Source organism: Poecilia formosa, unplaced genomic scaffold (genome assembly GCF_000485575.1).
Source record: "Poecilia formosa unplaced genomic scaffold, Poecilia_formosa-5.1.2 Scaffold1, whole genome shotgun sequence".
Taxonomy (NCBI): domain Eukaryota; kingdom Metazoa; phylum Chordata; class Actinopteri; order Cyprinodontiformes; family Poeciliidae; genus Poecilia; species Poecilia formosa.
The window spans coordinates 2,612,468-2,633,709 of record NW_006799940.1 but is presented as its reverse complement, the minus strand read 5'-3'; the positions used below and the strand labels follow the sequence as shown (position 1 = coordinate 2,633,709).

Here is a 21,242-nt window from a genome sequence, read left to right as displayed (position 1 = left end):
ATTTCCTGCCAATCGGCATCACTCAAAGCAAGGTGCATTCAAATGGTGAAACTGTAACAGTTTTGTTTAAAATAGATTAAAATTGATAAAATTCTTGTTTCTAGGTAATACAATTTATTTTAAATGTTGTAGCTTGTAGAGTTTTATTCAATTTTATAGGATGTTATGCATCAGTATTTCTGAATACTATGTTTCTCAAGTTTAGTTTGTTGGAAAATAGAGTCCCCCCCCCCTATCCATGCATATTAACATGCTAAAAGGGCAAGGTGTTCTGAATACTGGGCATCTGACATTTCACACTCAGCAGCAATCAGATAGTCAAATTACAGCTGTTCTGGAAATCACACAAGACATCCCTCCACTCTGCATGGTTTACTCTCCCCTGAGCTATTTTTTAATTTTTTTCTTCTTATCCAGGGATTCAAAGTGAGTCAGTGTAGAGGACAAAATGTTATGTACCACAACTGAAACGCAGATGGCTTCAAGCTTCGCTTCAGCCATCACTCACTGCTAACTCACGGGTTAGCATGCCAAGCAAGTCAGAGAAAACTGTCACAGTACAACAGTGAGTTTTGCGAACCAACCTGCTGCCCAAAAGTCTAACTGCCCCATGTGCTGAACATTATGAAGTCTGCAACTGCTGTGTGACTAACAAGCTGATTTAAAACTAAGTTCGGGCATCTTTGGAAGCGGTTTCTGCATTGTTTTTGTGGTTAGGTGTCAAGTTAACACATTTCTCTTTGTTTTTATTTGGGATTCTAATTACTATGGTGATGCAAACGAGTGTGTTATTGTGAAGCTGAAGAACTTCACAGTAAAAAAGTTAAAGGATCGTCTTTCACATTAAGCAAAGTGTATTTGAGACTACAAAACATTACATATCACCCATCATTTAATTAATGAAACATGGCTGTGGCAGCATTATCTTATAGAAACACTGTTTTATTTTTTGCATTTATAGGAAAGCAGGTCAGAGCTAATGGGAAAATTGATGGAGATAGATACAGAGCCAAAGCTACAGTGGAATCAGTTAGATTAAAACGGGCCTATTAAAAGTCCAGACCTAAATCCAATTGACAACCAGTTACAAGACTTGAAAATTGCTTTTCACAAAAACTTTTCAACCAAACTCTGCTGAGCTGTAGCTATTTTAGATAGAATAGACAGACATTTTACACCCTAAACTTGCAAAGCTGCTAGACATACACTAAACACTTTTTTTTTTCGAATAAATGTTCTTTAGCTTCACAATATCCCGCTACTTTGTATTACCGTAGTGAATAATGAAAACACTGAATATTTGGATTAAATTTGCAGAAAGAGTTAGAAAAGTTCAAAGCGTATCAAGACTTTTGCAAACTCTGATTTTCACTCATACTGCATTTAGGCATTCATAAAAGCACACAGTGACTTTTCACCTTAGATAGGAGCAGTTTTTGTGTGAACACAAAGATAATGATGTTGCAAAGACCACCATCTTGCACCCTGACAGCATCCAACCAGGCTTTTCTTACCGACTCTTGAGTAATGAGAAACCTAAATAGAGAAGTTGTGCTGATCCTGCAATATGCAATAGTGCAAAATCTTACAGGGGTACTAATTCATAAACAGAAAATATACATTAAGGCAATATAGATTTCTTTGCTAAGAAAAATGCTTTTACAGACATTGCATCAACTCTTAGTCGGTTTTATAGGCTCCACTTCCATGCCAATAAAGTTAATTGCATGAAACCACTTAATGGCCCATCTGCAGACACTCCCAGAAATGTGGTAAACATAACCCAGGAGACAACATATGGTACCAGCAGTGAAACGATGCTGCTGTGAGGCACTGGCGTGTCCCAGACTGAGACTCATCTGAGGGTGATGTTCTCCACCGCTATTTATGTTCAGTGCATCAAAGCTTCGAATGGGGTGAGAAACCCTGAGTTTCTCTCCTCTCACTGCTTTAATGTTTCCTCAGACAAAGCCATATACTGGCCATTTATTCTGCAGGAGGTGTCAGACTCAGCAATCGAGGACGAGGGCATTCACGCTGGTTTGAATCATTGAAAGAGGCTTTATCAGCATCCAAACAAGAGGTGACAGAAAGAAAAACATGTTTTTTTTCTGCTCACTTATAAAAACAAGTGAGTGATCTTCTTACATTTGCAGCTTTTCACATCAGCCATTGTTAGCAGCCATGCCTGAGTTGTTTGGTTAATTGCACCTGCGATGCTGACTGAATCATGGCCTAATTCAAATCCCAAAGAGCCATTTTTACATTCTGTCTTGTGTCTGTGGCTTTAAAATGCCAAGAAATCCATCCGTTGTGATTCATTTGCTCTAAAAAAGTCACTTAGCTCCCATGTTTTTCATCAACCCCCTGCAGACTTTGTCAAGTGGAGTCAACATTGCAGAAACACAACTGAATACATGGAAATCAGATCATTCATACTCACTGACTTTGATCTGTTTGTGTTAGGGCCCATTCTTTGTTGTTCTTATTCATAACAGGATCTGACTCTTAATTGTTGGCCTGCAATGTGATTGAGCTTGCTGATAAGTGGCTGTGTGTCCAGTTTACCCAGGCTGTGTGTCCAGTTTACCCAGTGGAGCGGAGATGCTGGTGTGAAAACATGATACAGATTCTATGAATCATCACATCTCTTCAGAGAGTAGAAATTACTGGCCTTGTAAGATTAGCTGCTTATTTCTTTGTTTTTGGTCAGACACGTGCTGTTTTTGTTCAGAGGTTGTTTTTGAATAAACTGTTCTTCTTTTGTGTATTGAATGTCTTTGACCTTCCCTTTCACCTTCAGTTGTTAAAATAGATTTAATGAGTCACTGAAGGTACTCTCTTTGTTTTATGTTGTATTGTTGTTTTTTATTTTTGCTTCTTTTTTGGGGGGGTAGGAGGGGTTTGTTTAATGTAGATGGTTTCCTTTACTTTTTCGCTCAGTCAGTCATGCTTTTGTTACAACTTGATAAAGTCCATGTGTTTCACCACATTTTAGATTTCCTTCCTGTCTTGCTCAATGTCCGATTGAAATGTCTCCATACCTGAGGTTCTTTTTGATTCTTTTTTTTTTTCCTAATACAGACATGCTTGGCTTTAGCAAACTTGACACCTCCTTAAGTTTCCTAAGTTTCCCCAAGGCCATGAGGCTACAAGGCTGGTCCCAGCCATCCTACATAGAACAATTATTTCAGCCACTTTTATCCTGTGTTTCAAGTCTTTTTGGTCAAGATCTATCACCTCCTGTCACTCTGAAACTCTCCATGGCTGAATTTCTTTAAAATGCGCTGTAAAACACCTACAAAGAGCATGAAAGGAAGTCTAGGTGAGATTTGAAGCCCCTGTAGGACAAAATATAACCTGGATGGCAGAGAGTCCACATCATAACACGAGGAAGGTTCACAGTCTGATGGCGACTCAGTTCAATCAATACCAGAATTATTATGTCAGCCTTTCTGTTCCCTTGTCAAACTGTTTTGTATGCTTCAAAGATAAAAACGTGTGCCATCTCTTCTTCAATATAAAATTTATGTTAAACTCACTTTAATAGCGAGTGATTTAATATAAAAACGGCAACATATTGGTGCTGACAAATGCGTTCAGATTTTTTTTTGCCCCTCTTCGCGCAGTTTTTGTGTTTTATTGCAGTTTTCCCCCCGACGTTGAGTGATGAGAATTTAAATATATTCTATCTATAAGCCTTCGCTGTCGTGTGCCTCGCTCCTATGCGCCATGGAGCGATTGGCAGCTCCATGGGTTGGGCAGACAAAGCTCTATATATGAAAACACGTGACAGGGCTCGGAGAAGCTGCGCCTCATAAGAGTGAAGACACAAAGAAAAAGGCTGGAGAGACGCTGGAAGCAGCAGCAGCGGCAGCATCGACACTTCCAACCTGTTTCCAGAGAGAAGGCGCGCACTCCGGGAGACAACTTCGACTCCCACAAAAACTTCAGCTGCATTACGAATAGAAAACAAAGGGATAAAACCGAAAAAAAAATAGTATTGCTAATTATATGCATGGCTGTTTTTTTTTCTTTTTTCTTTTCTTCTGAGATCTAAGACTTTTTGTGGTTCAGCAATGCGCTTCTGGCTCGGATTTACGCACGGCAATAAAGGGCGATTCTGCACACTTGAAAGAATTATGTAAGGTAAAAAACGCACTTTCATTCATTTCTGTCTTGAAATAACAGTAGCAGGGGGGATTTTGAGGGTTTTGTTGTTATATTAGCGGTAATAAATTAAAATTCCATATTTAAAGAAATATCGCACAATTATATCTTAGTAAGAGTTTAACATAAATAATTTTGATACGAAATTTTACTATTGCAATCAGTAGTGAAACCAATAGTGGAATTGCAACAAATTGCTCTTCTAAATCATTTAGACATTTTAGTGGATGATACTAATAAGCCTGAGAAGCCACATGTAAAATAATTCTAGGTTTGTTTAAGTTGTTCTAGTTATAAAAAAAGTGTTTTAATGTGCTTATGTGCGCTGGTTGCCTATGGGTGCCTATTGAGTATTAAACTCCATAGGGATAAGAAATTATCTAGTGTATGCATAATCAAAAACTGAGCCAGAGTAGTTGAAAATTGGATTTTAATTATTGAGTGGCTTCATGACTTTTTGTGTCAAACATCTGCAGTGAAATGCTGTAATTATGTGAAGGTTATTTCTTTGTAAATGGAATCTTTCTGCATCAGAGGCAAAGGCTGGACTTCTGCAAACACACCAAAGGAAAAAACATGTTTTATTCAGGGCTATGGAGATGTTCAAAAATCTAATATTTTTTTGTTATCAATCTGTAGGTTGTTCCGTCATCTCAGACTGCAGTATTATCCTCAGACACAGCCATGAAATCTGTGCTCGATGGGGTGGCAGACACCACCTTCCGGACTATTACATCTGGGTTGCAGTATCTAGGCTCCAACGATGCCAACTATGATGACCCCATCAATGACTTGAACTTAAAGGGCAGCTTGTCCATGCAGAAGCCCCTGTCTGCTTTCCGCAGCAAGGTACCTACAGATGAAGAGCTCATCCTCAAGGGCATCCCTTTCTTCCCTACCAATGCCACAGACTTGTTTGGCAACAGGACCACATTTAGAGATGAGACTAATAATATACAATGTGGCGAGAACTTTATGGACATGGAGTGTTTCATGATCCTGACTCCCAGCCAGCAGCTAGCTGTGGCTGTGATGTCTCTGACTTTGGGTACCTTTACAGTGCTGGAGAACCTGGTGGTGCTCTGCGTCATACTGCAGTCCCGCACCCTGCGCTGCCGTCCGTCCTATCACTTCATTGGCAGCCTTGCAGTGGCTGACCTCCTGGGCAGCGTCATCTTTGTCTACAGCTTTTTGGACTTCCATGTTTTCCACAGAAAGGACAGCCCCAATGTGTTTCTCTTCAAGCTGGGTGGAGTCACTGCATCGTTCACGGCATCAGTCGGGAGCCTCTTCCTCACTGCTATCGACCGCTACATCTCCATACACCGGCCACTTGCCTACAGGCGCATTGTAACTCGAACCAAGGCCGTCATAGCCTTCAGCGTGATGTGGACACTCTCGATCATCATCGCAGTGCTACCTCTGCTTGGCTGGAACTGTAAACGTCTCAACTCAGTCTGCTCAGACATATTCCCCCTGATTGACGAGAACTACCTGATGTTCTGGATCTTCTTGACCAGTGTCTTGGTTATTTTCATCATTTACGCCTATATATACATCCTGTGGAAGGCACACCACCACGCTGTGCGCATGCTAAGTCGCGCCTCCCAGAAGAGTCTTGTTATCTATTCAGCAGATGGGACTAAAGTGCAGACTACACGCCCTGATCAGGCACGCATGGACATCCGTTTAGCCAAGACCCTGGTGCTCATCCTGGTGGTGCTGGTAATCTGCTGGGGTCCCTTGCTTGCCATCATGGTGTACGACCTCTTCTGGAAGATGGACGATGACATCAAGACAGTGTTTGCATTCTGCAGCATGCTCTGTCTCCTCAACTCCACCGTCAACCCCATCATCTACGCCTTGAGGAGCAAGGACCTGCGGCGTGCCTTCCTCAGCTCCTGCAGCATCTGCCGGAGCAGTTCCCAGCAGCTGGACAATAGCCTCGAGTCGGACTGCCAGAACAGAAATGCCAACATTTCTGCCAACAGGGCTGCAGAGAGTTGCGTGAAGACCACTGTGAAAATAGCCAAAGTAACAATGTCTGTGTCGACGGAAACGTCTGCTGAAGCTGTCTAATTAGCCATCAAGGGCGGGTGGGGGAGTGTAAATGTCATCGACCTTGAACAACCCCATTTCACATGAAAAGCAAAGGTTGGGCATTCCAGAAAAGTCCTCTCCTGAAAGTTCTTGACTCTCATCCTCACACAGATGCTTTAGTGGCTCCATAATTTTATTTTGGTGGATAAGTACATAGAGTGCCAAAGTGCCAAATGGTATTGGGAGATCATAGAAGGGACTTGCAATTTGAAAAGGACTTGGAAAGACTATCATAAGTCTGCTGTTTGCCACAGACTTTTTGATATCCAGTCAGCAAAGGCATATTATATTTTTGTACTGTGAATTCAGGTTTTGAAAAACTCTATCTTCATTTATGGGATAAGGGGCTACTGCAATTTCTAAGTAGAGATGTTTTACAGTGTCATGTAGAACTCAGTGTCTCGAACCATACGTATTACAATTCATAGAGCCTTGACTTCCTATAGGCTTCATGTTGCATAAATGCATTTTTGAAACTGAATTAAAAAAAAAATCAGATTGTTTTGTTCCAAAATTGTATGATTTCTGACATCACTCGGAGAATGATCAATGTGTGGAGAGATATTTTTGAGAAATGAAAGGTCAGGTAAAGTTATAAACCATGAAATATCAACTCGGACTTGTAGGTGTAAAATATATTTACGAAATCTCATTTTTCGGTGGTAAAGTGATTTCTTTACTAGCTGCCTGCTCTTGCAGGGTAAAAATATCTTTATTCAGTTATGTACCAAACAAATGTACAGTGTTTAATCGCAAATGAAGTGTTCCAGTTCAGCTATTCAGCCAAGTCAACTCAAACGCCAAGCTTTTTTTGTTTGAAGCCTGAAAGATAAAAAAAAAAAGAAGAAAAAAGAGAACAACACAGAGTGCTGGTCACTACTGTTGGAAACCAAAAAGGTTTTCAGACTAAGACTCCTTCTGTCAAATGTTTAATTTTATTGGATTCCGCCTTGTATATGTATATGTGGTACCTTGTGACTTAGTGATCTGTTTTCAACCCTAAAGCCTTTTGATCATTGCAGTGAATTTTTCTTAGTGCTACTGTTGCATAAAACAAAAGAAACCAATGCACAGGGCTGTTGAATTGGTTTTGGCGTGACTCTGAATAACATAAAAATAACTGCTGTTAATTTTTTTACCTCTCAAAACAAAGAAACAAAGGTCAGTAGCTTGTAACTTAAATGGAAGTTTGTGTGTAAGACTTATGTGAAGATCAAAACTGACCTTAGATAATCCAACATAGCAATGATGTGGTTTTTTCTGATAGATGATGTAGAACTTTTAATCTAGAAATCTCACAGCACAATTGTTCTGTAAACATTTATCTCATTGTGAAGTTTTCCAGACAGCTGTTTATCAATATGCTTCTGCTGGCTCTTGTAATTTTAAATATTAAAGATCAAATGTCAACTTGTGGCTTATGTACATTGGTGGCATAATGAGGAATCTATGACTTCAAAATCACCTTCGGTCAAGTGTTTCTGGTATTGCTGTGTTAAAACTTTTGAATAAAGTTGCAGCTGGTGTCATGTTGCTTGCAGGTGTTTGATTTGATTAGTTGACAACAGGAAAATGACTGACGAAACAGGGAACGTCTGAGCTCTATGCTGACAGAAGAACAAGGCCAGAAGCTCTGTGCTACTCAGTCAATAATAATGTTTTACTGCCCCCTTGCGGGTGATGAAATATTGCACCTTTGCAGTCATTACTTCTACTTCTCAGCATCTAAAAAGAGACAGATTTTTAGGTAAATAAATAAATAAAAAACAACTACTGTTCCACCTTCCCTGCACGGTGCACCATCTGCCATTTCCTTTTACTGAGGGAAAATTGAAACATCTGTTAATTCACATGTTCTCTGCATTTTAACAAAAGAAAAAAAGGAAAAAAAGAAACCATTAACAGCTCTGTACTTAAGACAGGCTTAAATAATACCTAATAACAGCTGATAACACTAATAACAGATTTAGTGATTTTATTTTTTACTCTGGCAGAAATCAAACAGAGCAACCATTTTTCACAACTCTTCAGTCTTCATTGAGTTCACATAGCACATATTTTATATTTATTTTAGATGTCGTTTTGCATTTGTAGTTATTTAGAAAAGCAGAACAACAGGAAAGCATCATTGTTGTTCTACTTTTAATATTAGGAAATGTGGGGCTTTTTCACTATCGACCTCAACTCTTGGGAGTGTTGACATTTACAGCATTCCTCTCTTGAGAAACACATTAAGCTGAAAGTTCCCTTAAGTAGCAGTTATTATGTTCTTTTAACCAGAATATGTAACATTTATTAATAAATGTAATAATTTGTAGAAAGGTTTAGGCAACCATATTTCATCTAATTAAAAAGCAATAATGTTGTAAACTACAAAAGTAATTTTTGCAAGCTTATTAAGCACTCCGACTATAAATACAGTTATATGAATTATCCCACTGAGAAAGTTTCTTCCATTTGTATTATCATTCATTTTATATGATTTATATATAGTAATTAGTGTATGTGTTTGACATTTTATCAAAGAATTTGACACACAGAAATAGGTAGAGTTGCCAAAAAATTGCACTCAACAATAAGTGTAGAACTACTTAAAATGCATTTAAGTAGTTCCACTTAAATAGTAACCTGGACAAAAACAGCACTGAATTGGATTACACATAAAATTTTATAAATGATAATAATAAATACAAATATATAATAAATAAAAAATAAATCCGAGGTATTGCTTGCTTAACTATACAGAGAAAATATTAAATTATCTGCAGGTTCACTTTGAAACAAATAGTAAAAAATAAATCACATCTTACACAAATTTACAAATTTCACAACATAAAATATTTGAAACCAATACCAGGTATGTGATGTACACATTCGAATAGTACAAAGTACATCCAATAGCGATGCACGATTTACTGTATGTCCCCAAATGATCTCCAAATGGCACAACACAACAGACTTTTTCTTTCTATACGGTATTTCGTCCCTTATTTACTTTTCATTTCTTGACTCGGGTAAGTACACATAACATGTATTTATTAAACGTACTTTATTCAATTAAAAATGAATATGCAAAGATTCAATAAATGAATTAATTATCCTATGACTTTTTTTAAATTTCAAATGAAAGTAAAACTTTTCTTTTGATTTGTAGATATCCCAACAAACAAAACAAATTTGAAAAAAGACGCTTCCCTGGCCTTTAGGGAAACGTAGTCTTCAAACAATATAAAGAAGTGAGAGAGGGCTCATAAAAAACTACAAATTCCAGCACCAGTTCAAGTTCTTGCGCATGCTCATAACTAACTAAGTAAAGGATAATAAAAGAGAAGCTACTCTGAACCGTTGCAATCGCTGTGGCGTATGACTTAATCTTAAAATCTGGTATCATCCAGGTGTGTGCTGCTGTTTCTTCTTAGTTATTTTATCGAGATTATCTGGTAATGTAATCTCTTATTTATAATTTTTTAGAATTTATCAGTGGAGGACAGGGATAAGCATAAAAAAGTGCGTGGCGTCCCGAGTCCTGAATCGCCGCTGCTCTTTTTATGGTTAGCATTAGCAGCACCGGGGCCCAGGCCAGCTACTTCCTGGAGACGAGGCACAGTTAAGACTTCGCTTTTCGCCTATTTTTGATATAATTAAGGTATAATGGCTTGTGGGGCTACTTTGAAACGTACCCTGGATTTTGACCCGTTAATGAGCCAGGCTTCCCCGAAAAGGAGGAGATGTGCGCCGGTCATGTCGCCGGTATCTTCCCCACAGAAATACCTGCGTATGGAACCGTCGCCTTTCGGAGAGGTCTCGTCTAGACTGACCACAGGTATGATAATTGGTGATATACAACTTTGCAGTGTTACTTATGTTAAGTTTTATAATGTTCACATGATCGCTGCTTGTTCACTCGTTTATCTTTTCCTTATTAGTTTACTGTAAAGTGTGCATGCAGTATAACTCTAAAAACATGACCATTGTGATGGTCATTTTCAGTTATCTCAAATAGCTATATCAAAAATCTATGGCTTATAAACTGTCATATATGCGTACATTATAAGAAATTTGTTTATTGTAGTGCCTCTGTGAAATTGATAACTCCTGCTAGCATGCTATTTAAGCTAATTTGTAAAGTCTCCTAGTTGGACTAGGTGTGTGAACCCCGACTTTCTTTATTTCTGTACAAATGAAGCTCTTTAGTTTAAAGATGTTTCTGAACTTTATCTTCTCTTAGAACAAATTTTACACAACATAAAACAGGAGTACAAACGCCTTCAGAAACGTCGACACCTGGACAGCGCCTTCCAGCAGACGGACAGCTGCTGTCCTCTGGACCTGCAGAACATCCAGGCTGGGTCTCCTTTACCAGGTAGACACCATGTCTATGTTCTAATAAAGATTTAGTCTTTTTTTTTTATGTTCTCCTACTTCCAGTTCTAAGTCTTTGTGTGTGTGTGTGTGTGTGTGAAAATTACACCCACTTCATGTTGTGATGAACAATATTTGTGTTGAGGGCAGATGTGAAAGAACAGTTGCTGTACATTAGATTTTTGATATTATTTTAAATATGAAGCAAATTAACTATGAATTTGACATTTTTAGCTCTCTTTAGCAACTTATTTATCAGTCAGCACAGCTTGCACTTTATTGTTGCTAAGATAAGGTACATCTTTACTTTGATTCAGATTTCAAAAGACTGCAAATATTTCCAAATTCAATATCGGATTGAAATGGAGCAACGTTTCTGTTTTTCTTTCAGTCTTTCGCTCTCTTCCTCCCTATTAAACTGCAGAAATGCCACATACAGGTTGCTGTTATGATGACATTGTAGCTTTTTTCTTCTATGATTGGAAAAAGGTCAGATTTTTTTTTACCACTGGATGTGATCTGTTACTACAGATCATGTCCTATCGATGACATGATGCGTGTTTGTAGCTGATTGTAAGAGCTTTTTACAACCTTGATTCTCAAACTATGTATTTATGTAAAAAATGTTGTTTTTTTTTAGGGTTCTTAGGTTTAGCACAGAGACTTAAACTCGCATGAGAAAACTAAACTTTCCTGTAAACTCTGTGAAGCCCGACTTGCCTTTGACTGACCTGGTCAGTGTTTCAGGGGATGTTGGTGGTAGATATGTGAAAATTTTCATGCTATTTAAAGATCGATGTTGACTCTCCTCACAGGTGCTTCCTCAGATGCCTCATCTCCCACCAGGAAGGAGCAGCCACTGTTTTCCCTCAGACAGGTTGGGATGATCTGCGAGAGACTACTGAAGGAGAAGGAGGACAAAATCCGAGAGGAATACGACGAGATTCTGACGACAAAACTTGCTGGTGCGATTTTTGAAAATGTATGGCATGCTATTAGAGTTCTCGTAACGCACATCTGCTAAAGCGATGAAACTGCTCCTTCTTTCACAGAGCAATACGATGCGTTTGTCAAGTTCACACATGACCAGCTGATGCGAAGGTTTGGAGAGCAGCCTGCGAGTTGTAAGTATCCATAACATCACAAAGTCTTCTCACCCATTTTAGTGTCTTCAGGGATGTTGAATTTCTCCTTTATCCTGCATAGGTCAAGGCTGATATCTGTCACAGCTAAAACAATTAAATGATTGCTGAACAATAGTTTGTGTGCAGTTCTTTTCCCCCTAACTTGGTGTAGCATATGCATATATAAGAGAATATCAACTTTGATAGAATAACAACAAAAAAATATATTTTAGAAAAACGTATGTAGAAGGAATAGCTCTTCTCTCTGCAAAGAACGAATAGTATGTTGGCCAGAGGTTAATGTGTTAAGACTTCATATTATCATTTGGTTTATAGATGAAGTCATAATGGTTTGATATACCAATCAATCAGTCTGTGATCGAAATCAGTTGCCTCAGTCAGAAGTATAAAAATTTTTTTGTTTATTAAACAAAAAAACCTAAAATGTGTATTTTTAATAAATGTATTTCTTGATTTTTTTTTTCTCTTTTTTTTCTTTTTAAGATTGACACAAAGTGATGTAGTGCTTAAAAATAACATCAGATTTTTTTTTTTGTACTGCTCAAATAATTTTATATTTTGCTTTGTTTACATCCGTTTTACTTTATTGTACTGAAGGAAAGAGAGAAATGTATTTTTTGCCTCATAAGCCAAGTTTTAGGTAGAAATCTTTTCAGAACATTGACAATAGGGAAAAAAATGCAGCTGAAAATGTGCCTGTTATAAATACATTGTTTCCTGGTGAGATCACACCATGCAGAAACATAAAGTAAAGTTGTTTATTTCTTGTTTTCCTTACAGATGTTTCCTGAGTCCTGCGTTCTAATCTCGGGATATTCCCTTTGCTGCCATCTACTCCAGGGACTTGGTGGATCTCATTGGAATTTTGCTGTGCCATATTGCCTCTCTGTGGACTCACTGCCTCAGGCAGCACTTACTGGCATCAACATTTACTGTTGCTCAGAGGGTTTAGGAGAGTTTCGTGCTGCCAACATGTCTCAGAGACTACCAGTGGCCTCTTGACTGCCGTGTTGCATTTGGCTTTCCTCTGATGCCTTCATCAAGCACTTGGCCTTCCTTGATTTAATTTTTTTATTATTTCTTTCGTGTTATTTCACCAAGGATGTGAGTTGTGCAGCTTTTCTACGTCTACTTTTTTTTTAAAGGGATTGGAGACCGAATAGTGGAAGAAAGGCAGCTCTCTGACTGGGCTTGAGTTTCAACAGTTGTCTTGGCTTTCTTCAACATTGTATAAAGTGTTCTGATTATTACTACTTTTAGATTTGTACATTTGTATACACTGTATTTCATTTTTCTTTTAAATGTTTTGGCTTGACTTTGTTCACTGTATTCCAATGTTATGACTTTTTTTTGCTTTAGGTTTAAAGGGGCTTTGATTCAAATGTAATGAATAAAAACTTGGCACAAACATGTTCTTACTGCTTTTTAAAAGTTTCTTTAGCAAAAAGTCCTTTTATTTTAATTTATTTTAAAAACTGAGTTGTAAAATGACAAAGATATGTTTTAAGTACTTGAATTTTATACTTGATTTAATAAAATTGAAGATAAATTAACAAAGGCACAGATGTATCCAAGAAAAGAGAATTGACTTTTTGTGAAATTTATCCCATAAGTAAAGGTTTCACCATGTTTTAGGCCTACCTTTTCTGATCTCAGTCCACCTGAATAAAGCTTTATAGCTTCAAATATTACATATGACATCCTTTTGAAAAAGGACAACCTTTCATATCTACTGTAGGAAAGTTTTGTCATTTTTAAAGAATTTTATTTTTAGGTTTTAAAATAAAGAATATCTTACTAGAAGGGAATGGGTGTAGCCCATGAGTTTTTTATTTGTAAAATAAAAGCACAATTCATAAAAAAAAATGGATCTAAAAATGTTGCAGCTATAGTCATACTGTTGTGGAAATGCAATCCCATTATTTAAATAACTTAATTCAGTAATTGAATAACTACATTTAAAAGCATCAGTTCATTAAAACTGTTAATGACGTTATTTAAATAACTTAATTCAATAATTAGATAACTACACTTAAAAGCATCAGTTCATTAAAAAGCCATTAAGTCTCGAGCAACTTGCCCCTCCGGAGTAGCAAGTTGCAGATCCCTGTTTCAGACGAAAGTGGTGGCGGTAGGACGGGAACACTAAATCGAGCAAACCCTATTCAAGCACTAAACCTTTGCCGAAACTTAGCCTGTGATTGGACGAGCGGACCGGAAGCAGCGTGAAGCAGGAAGTGTGACATCTTCCAATGTGAACAGGTCGTGCAGAAATGCTAAAAAAAATTTATGACTGTTATAGTTAATGTTTGGCTTTATGCTTAGAAAACATGGCTTGCTTTTTTAGAAGAAAAATTGCTGCGAAGGTAAAGTTGACAAAAAGACGCGTCTAAGTTTTATACACATTATCTCAGACCTTGTAAGATGGTCAGTTTACTTGTTTAATTTTCCAGCTGGCGAAAACGCTGCAACAGTCTGAGGATGTTTTTGTCCCAGCTCTGACTGCTGCTCCTGTTTTAAAGAAACAGTTAAGTTTGTTCACTTAATTTGCATCCAGTCTGCAGGTGCCTTTCGTGTTTGTCCTTTCACTGTTCAGGTTTAACTCCAGGATTGTTGTGTGTGTGTGTGTGTGTTTTTTTAGTCAGAGTGCTGACTTCAGGATGTCACCTGAAACATTACGAATCAACGGGATTCTGCCTTCCAGTGGGGATCTTCAGTTGCAGACAGAAAATCTGGCTGCGCAGGTCAGATTTATAATGCAAACAGAATATGAATAGGCTCCAATAAGAGATGTAATATGAGGGGAAGCTATAATCTTATTTCCCCTGCAAGTGACGTCACATGCAGTGTCTTATAAAAAAAAAGGCAAATATTTTCTATCATTTTCAACTTTTATGTAAAACACAAACTGCATTAACTTTTAATTGGAGTTTATGTGATAAACTGTTTTTCAGCTAAAGCCAGACAGCGTGGTGGAAGAGATTTCAGTTCGACAAGGGTGGATTTACTTTAAGCTAAACCGCAGTCTTCTTGCTGAGGTTTGTTTGCACTGACTCCCAGAGAGCCCAACAAAAAGTCTTGAATTCTTCTGATTGTCACACTTCAACCTTTTCTGTTTCAGAAACTGCTGGAGCCATTTGGGAAAGGCGAGAATGATAATTTTGGGTTAAATAGTGAATTTTTTGAAACTCTGAAGAGAGGGACCATATTAGTGGAGTTCAGGTGGGTTTAGATTTATTGGTCTGATTAGAAGTACATTAATGTATTTAAAATTTATTTTAAAACGCAAACATTATGTGTTTCTTAGCTCCCCAAATATTGCTAAAAAGTTTCACGCTGGGCATCTGCGCTCAACGATTATTGGTGAGTTTGAGAAATGTATCTATTTTGCATACTTTTCTGCTTTAGCATAATGCCCAGGAAAAGCACTCGTACAACTTGAATCTTTGAAACTTCAACTGGAATTTTATTTTACCAACACAAAGTAGTGCTCAGTTGTGATGTGGATGGGAAATGAGACTTGGGTTTTCAAAATATACACAGCTAATATGCGTTGTTTTGTTTTTTTTTTAAGTTGAAAGTATTGGAAAAAGTGTTAGGTGATCATTTTGATTAGAAATGTCTTTAAATCCAACTTTTGCATGTATTCCTTCTTCAGGTAATTTCATTGCTAACCTGAAACAATCCCTCGGTAACAATGTTATCCGAATGAACTACCTGGGAGACTGGGGCATGCAGTTTGGTGAGTGTGTCGTTCCAAATGTGTTCCTGGAAGTGAATTTTGCTACTTGGCAAAACCTCTAATGTGAACTGAATTAAACTTTCAGGTTTGTTGGGAGCTGGATTTAGCAGGTTTGGGTGCACAGAAAAATTAAAGGAAAATCCATTACAGCATTTGTTTGAGGTGGGCATTTTTTTCCCCCTTCTAAATAATTTTTAGTTCTGAATTTGAGTATATTTAGGTATTTGTTTGCTTTCATTCACAGTTTTTGGTTATGAAAGTCAGCTGACTGCTGCCTTTTGTTTCCTAGTACAATGGATTTTCTGGTATAATTTGCTGTCTTTCTGTACTTCAGGTTTATGTTCAAGTGAACAAAGAAGCGGAGCACAGTGAGGATATGAAACTCGCAGCTAGAGACTTCTTCAGACAGCTGGAGCAGCATGAAAACCAGGCCATGTCATTATGGCAACAGTTCCGGGAAATCACAGTGAAAGAGTATCAGCATGTTTACAAGGTCAGTTCTCTCTCTGAAACACAAACTCATTGTGAAACATGAAAACACACATGTTTTTTGTTTTTTTTTTGAAATCTCAACAGAGGTTGGGGATCCACTTTGATGTGTTCAGCGGGGAGTCCTTTCACCAAGCCCAAACCCAGGAGGTGGTCCGGGAGCTGCAGAGCCGAGGTCTGCTGAAAACCTCAGAGTATGTAGACGCCTTCATTCATAACTACACTTGTGGCATTTAGGAACTGCTGCAAACGTATCAGATTTAGGATTTAATTATGCTTCTCCTGTTGTGCGCAGCTATGACGTCAGGATGCATTTAACAAGAGCGTCATACTATTGTTAGCATATTAAATCACCAAGGACTGATCTGGGGGTTATGAATAAAATTTGTCAGTTGTCATTACTCTTAAGTTTTCATGACCTGGAAATGACCATGTTTAAACAAGAAGCGTTTAAAAAGACAGCTCAAATTGCTGAACATTTAGGTGTAAATGTATATGAATATTTATTGGATGGACAACAAATAAGAACCACACTGTTCAAAAATGCCTCAAATAAGCATTTGATTAAAATAAATAAATAAATAAATCATTTTTCTCTGGTTTTTTAGAGTAACAGATGTGCCCCAGCCCCTGGTGGCAACTTGTATTAATACACTGCCTAGGGTTCATTTTAAGTTCAAGAAATACATTTAGGTCTTATGTTCAGGTGTAGATAAATAATAATAATATTTTTTAAAACTACTTTTCCTGTTTTTTTTGTTTGTTTTTGTTTTGTTTTTTTACGTCTTGGACCTTAATTTGTCAAAGGAGCTTATTTATTTTGAGCCTAGTAAGGATCCACCAGAAGCACATAGTATTTACAATAAGGTTGGAGTTTGGACTTTTAAGTATATCAGGACCTTGGTTGACTGTTTTAATTTGATTTAAACACATATCTGATTACCAAGCAGATTTAACCCATGTGCAGAGACTGAACTGTCTTTTTTTATGTCTTTAAACTTAATTATCTGTTGTTCACATGCAGGGATGTAGTGGGGGCCTTCGAACATTTATTTGCTGATTTAATAGGCGGACACTGAAGAACAAAAAGAGTTTAAGTGGTATTGTGAATATTTAATTGAATTCAGCTGTTTCACCTGTTTTTTTCCTTTATCTGGAAAAAAACAGGTGGTTTAAAAAGCCAAGAAAATTACCAGCACGCTCAAAGGACTTCATCTAATTACAGTCTGGACAATGCTGCAGTGGTCAAACTGAAAACTAATTATGGAGGCTGAACAGTGAAAGTGTAACCATATAGAATATACTAGAGACAAATAGGTTTGTTGTATTTATTATGTTTCAGCTTTTTTTTTTTTTTTGCATGTATAATTTTTATATGCATCTGTTATTGTGTTAACAGGAAGGGAACCGGCGTGGTTGATCTCTCTCCAAATGGAGACATGAGCAACATCTGTACGGTTCTCCGCAGTGACGGAACGACTCTCTACATCACCAGGTAAGTGCAAGCAGGATTTAAAACCAGCACAGGATGTATACATGTCTGTAGATCAGCACTTAGGTGGTTTTATTCTGAAATCTCAAATTATTAGATTAAGGCACTGAAATGTTTTCTCTCACAGGGACATTGCTGCAGCTATCAGCAGAAAGGAAAAGTACCGCTTTGATGATATGATTTATGTGGTAAGAGCTGAAAGAAATCTGTTATTTTTATCTACTTTACTGTTATGTTGTTTCTGTCTACATCTGCTGCATTAAAAAAATAGGAGTGTTTCCTAAATGAAGTGAACCTTCTCTTTAAGAACTATAGATGTTGGTGTCAGGGTTCCTACGTAGTTTTGAAAAGTCTGGATTTGTGTTTGACCGTTTTTTCAAGTCTGGATAAGTATGGAAAAAAAGAAAATGTAGTTGCCACAATTGTCCTTAAACCAAATCTAGTGAAAGTCCAAAACAACGTATTTTACAAAAGATGGCAAACTTTGGGAATTGCGCTTTAAATAATTTGCATTTATAGCAGGATAAAGTGGTTTTTCAGTTGTGCTCCATCATGATTTGTATAATCTCCAGAAGACGACAATTTAAGCAGTTTAAGGTGAAAACTGTGCACTCGCATGTGCAGAATGTTCGAAAAACTGCTGGAAAAAAACTAGAAATTTGAGCCTGGAAAACTATAGAAATTTGAAATGCAAAAGTGCAGAAACCAAGCTTTTGATTACTAGTTTAACAAAGTGTTCAGTTTACTGGAAATCATGCAAAACTTGATTTTCACGAATAGTCAGTTGTGTGAGATCATCTTAAACTGCCAACTCAGATTTTCCACCTGTATAGCTACCATTTAATTCTCCTGGTTAACCAGTTTGTTTTTTTTTCCAGACAGACAAAAGCCAGGAGAATCACTTCAACCAGTTGTTCCAGATTCTCCGGACAATGGGGAATTCTTGGGCTGAAAGGTAATAACTATGTGCCTCACCTGCAGATGTACAAAACATGTTCCGCCTTTGACAAGAAAGCCAAGAGGAATGACAACAACATAACCAGGAAATAAATCACTTAATCCCAGAATGACCTGACTTTATAGAATCACATCTGAAGTTGATTATGAGTGGCTTCAGAAATGTTTCATAAAGACTGACACAAAACGATAACATTATTGCCTGTAAGCATATCGGTGAGAAACACTTTATTCCTATTTCATGTGACTGCTTCTCTACCTACCACTATAACCCTTATTAAGTTAACAGCTGTTTACAATTGTCATTATACTCTAGAAAATATCTTAAGTTCTTTAAATAGTGAGCTTCCTTAATTTAATTGATATTTATGTTGCTGTATCTTGTATAACAATTCAACAGCTTTAAATTTGAATTCATATTTCGGAGTGGTTGTGTCATCAGGTGTCGGCACGTGTCCTTCGGCCTGGTGCAGGGCATGAAGACCAGGACGGGTGAGGTGGTGTTTCTGGAGGATGTGCTGGACGAAGCCAGGGCCAGGATGCTCCACAACATGAACCAATCCAATAGTAAGGCCATCCGCATTTAAGAAATTTTGCATTTCAGATCATGTTAAATATTGCTACATGCTTGGATCTCAGTACTTAAACTTGTAAAAAAAAAAAAAAGAATACTGCAGCAGCACAAGATCTAGTTTAAAAAATATATTTTTAGTATATTCTAGTTATTAATTAATCTCTGTGATCCCTTGCATGTTTTGGTATAATCTAACTTGATCTGCATGGTACTGCAGTGCAGCATTCTGACAGTCTTACAGAACTAGTCTGCAGAACTAATTTCAGTTAAATTAGTAACAGATTGTTTTCTAATCTATGCTGTACGTGCTCTAATTGCTGGCAAAAAAAAAAAATAATAGAGAACATAAAGTGTCTAATTTTTCCACCACTAACTGACAAACATAGCAGACTGTTGGCTTTTCTTTCACAACTCATGGCAGACTCGCTCTGAAAATGCATTGGTCAGGTTAATCTTGGGAATGACAGTTTAGAAATTCTTTAATCTGACTTGCTGTGGGGTTAATGTGGCAACAAAACATTATGTTCTTTTAAAACAGAAACAATGATGACCAGAATGAGAAACTTGTCATCATTTAGTAGTAATTAGTGAAGTAGTTTGAGGCAGTAACGCCCAGAATCAATCTTTCCACAGCAACAAAGGAACTGGACAACCCGGACGACACAGCAGAGAAAGTGGGAATCAGTGCATTAATAGTCCAGGTGAAGCATCACAACAGATCTTCACAAAATCCCACGAGTTGTTTTGCTTGTTGACAGGAAAATATTTTTTTTTCCACTGCTGTTTTATCAGGATTTTAAAGGTCCCCTTCAGTCTGATTATAAATTTGACTGGGATCTGATGCTGCAGGCTCAAGGCGACACCGGTGTCTTCTTGCAATACACACACGCCCGACTCTGCAGGTAAGCATGAGTTGTTATAAAGATTTAGGCATGATTATTTATACCAGTATGATTCATATTATGGCATACAGATGATTACACAAAATCACAAATAATCATAGGAAAGACTTCTGACTTGACTTGAACTCGGCAAATCCTGTCCATACCCTTCATTTCAGAGTAAAACACAAAGCATAATTGCTAAAGAAAGCTGACTGTATCAAAGGATAGTAATTGAATGTTTAGTGGAAGGAAAAAGTGCAGTAATGTCCAAGAGTTTGGATGGAGAGGCACAAGATTGAAGTTTCCACATTCAGTAATGACTTAGACAATCTTAAACTGCTGCTGTTGGTGCAGTTTAAGATTGTTCAATAGGCTGAGCACCTCCATGTCCTGCTGCACTGATGCAGTTATGTACTCCAAAGGAACCCACAACCCAAGGATTTACTGTATATTTGTTTGATTAAAAATCTTCTAGTTGTTCTTGTGAGGTATTCCAACTTTCTAAGAAACCCCATAACCATAATCATCAAATTAACAACAATAAATGCTTGAAATATACAAATCTGTGTGCAATGAATCCATCCATAGTTTTGCTTTTTGCCCTTTGGAAAAACAGGACCAACAGGACGTACAACATAAGTCAGTCATACAAACTGTAATGTTTTGGCAGTCTAATGCAGAGGAATGAAGGCATGGAGGCAGCCGCGTTCAACCCGTCCTGCCTGTGTGAGCGGACCGGTGTCGACATCCTTCAGCACCTCCTTCGGTAAGCATACCACCGTCCACTGTGCTGTAACAAGATCACAATCTACCTCTTAAATATTAATTTGTTTGTAGTTACGATGAGGTATTGTATCAGTCGGACCAGGATCTGCAGCCCAAACACCTCGTCAGCTTTTTACTGAAGCTGAGGTAAGGAGCCGGATGTTTGCTTTGAGGGTTAGTCCTGCGAAGGTTCACACTTCGCATAGACACACCTGTTCATACTTTTATTAGAACTCTGTACCTTACAGCCGCTTCGTCGCTTCAGCGCACAGGGAGCTGCCTGTGAAAGGAAGTCCTCCGGATGTTGCACAGGTTTATAACAAAGCACTTCTAACTATATCTGAATATGCAAAATTACATTAAAAAAAACATCTTAAAATGTCTTTTTGTTCACTATGCAGGCAAGGTTACGACTGTTCAGTGCAGCACGCTCAGTTCTGGCCAGCGGGATGAGAATACTTGGAATCACACCAGTTCAAAAAATGTAAACTAAACCTTTAAAGATCTTTGGTAGTGAATACAAAGTCCTATATTTGTCCAAATAAAATTTAAAAATACATAC

The 21,242-nt window shown here is 37.7% G+C and overlaps 3 protein-coding genes across 6 annotated transcripts; all 3 read left to right on the top strand.

Moving 5' to 3' along the window:
- The first annotated feature begins 3,768 nt into the window (after positions 1-3,768).
- On the top strand, positions 3,769-7,799 carry cnr1 (cannabinoid receptor 1). Of its 3 annotated transcripts, none has more exons than XM_007545119.2 (2): positions 3,769-4,144; positions 4,810-7,799. In XM_007545119.2, exon 2 carries the CDS (start codon positions 4,855-4,857, stop codon positions 6,247-6,249), a length of 1,395 nt encoding a protein of 464 aa, XP_007545181.1. In that variant the 5' UTR covers positions 3,769-4,144; positions 4,810-4,854; the 3' UTR covers positions 6,250-7,799. The 3 variants fall into 3 exon arrangements, with proteins under 3 accessions (XP_007545181.1, XP_007545129.1, XP_016523866.1); XM_007545067.2 differs by having other exon boundaries at positions 3,771-4,149; XM_016668380.1 differs by lacking the exon at positions 3,769-4,144 and adding an exon at positions 4,646-4,669.
- A 1,770-nt stretch (positions 7,800-9,569) lies between these two features.
- Positions 9,570-13,326, top strand: akirin2 (akirin 2). Its single transcript, XM_007544969.2, has 5 exons — positions 9,570-10,093; positions 10,499-10,633; positions 11,448-11,597; positions 11,685-11,756; positions 12,558-13,326. Exons 1-5 carry the CDS (start codon positions 9,922-9,924, stop codon positions 12,566-12,568), a joined length of 540 nt encoding a protein of 179 aa, XP_007545031.1. The 5' UTR covers positions 9,570-9,921; the 3' UTR covers positions 12,569-13,326.
- Positions 13,327-13,964: 638 nt separating this feature from the next.
- On the top strand, positions 13,965-21,242 carry rars2 (arginyl-tRNA synthetase 2, mitochondrial). 2 transcript variants are annotated; one of them, XM_007544797.2, is made up of 20 exons: positions 13,965-14,143; positions 14,231-14,304; positions 14,419-14,521; positions 14,732-14,815; positions 14,899-14,999; positions 15,085-15,140; positions 15,436-15,519; positions 15,605-15,681; positions 15,854-16,012; positions 16,096-16,202; positions 17,408-17,503; positions 17,628-17,688; positions 18,379-18,455; positions 18,900-19,024; positions 19,665-19,732; positions 19,824-19,933; positions 20,586-20,681; positions 20,753-20,827; positions 20,929-20,992; positions 21,082-21,242. In XM_007544797.2, the coding sequence occupies exons 1-20, from the start codon at positions 14,108-14,110 to the stop codon at positions 21,166-21,168; spliced, it is 1,740 nt and encodes a 579-aa protein (XP_007544859.1). In that variant the 5' UTR covers positions 13,965-14,107; the 3' UTR covers positions 21,169-21,242. The 2 variants fall into 2 exon arrangements, with proteins under 2 accessions (XP_007544859.1, XP_007544928.1); XM_007544866.2 differs by lacking the exon at positions 13,965-14,143 and having other exon boundaries at positions 14,225-14,304; positions 14,423-14,521.

Excerpts from the sequence above, each read along its gene's own strand:
- rars2 (XM_007544797.2), top strand. The coding sequence starts at position 14,108 with ATGGCTTGCTTTTTTAGAAGAAAAATTGCTGCGAAG. Across the intron at positions 15,141-15,435 it reads TCTGCGCTCAACGATTATTG|GTAATTTCATTGCTAACCTG; the intron begins GTGAGTTTGAGA and ends TTCCTTCTTCAG. Across the intron at positions 20,993-21,081 it reads GTCCTCCGGATGTTGCACAG|GCAAGGTTACGACTGTTCAG; the intron begins GTTTATAACAAA and ends TTCACTATGCAG.
- cnr1 (XM_007545119.2), top strand. The coding sequence starts at position 4,855 with ATGAAATCTGTGCTCGATGGGGTGGCAGACACCACCTTCCGGACTATT.
- akirin2 (XM_007544969.2), top strand. The coding sequence starts at position 9,922 with ATGGCTTGTGGGGCTACTTTGAAACGTACCCTGGATTTTGACCCGTTA. Across the intron at positions 10,634-11,447 it reads GGCTGGGTCTCCTTTACCAG|GTGCTTCCTCAGATGCCTCA; the intron begins GTAGACACCATG and ends CTCTCCTCACAG. Across the intron at positions 11,598-11,684 it reads TCTGACGACAAAACTTGCTG|AGCAATACGATGCGTTTGTC; the intron begins GTGCGATTTTTG and ends CTTCTTTCACAG.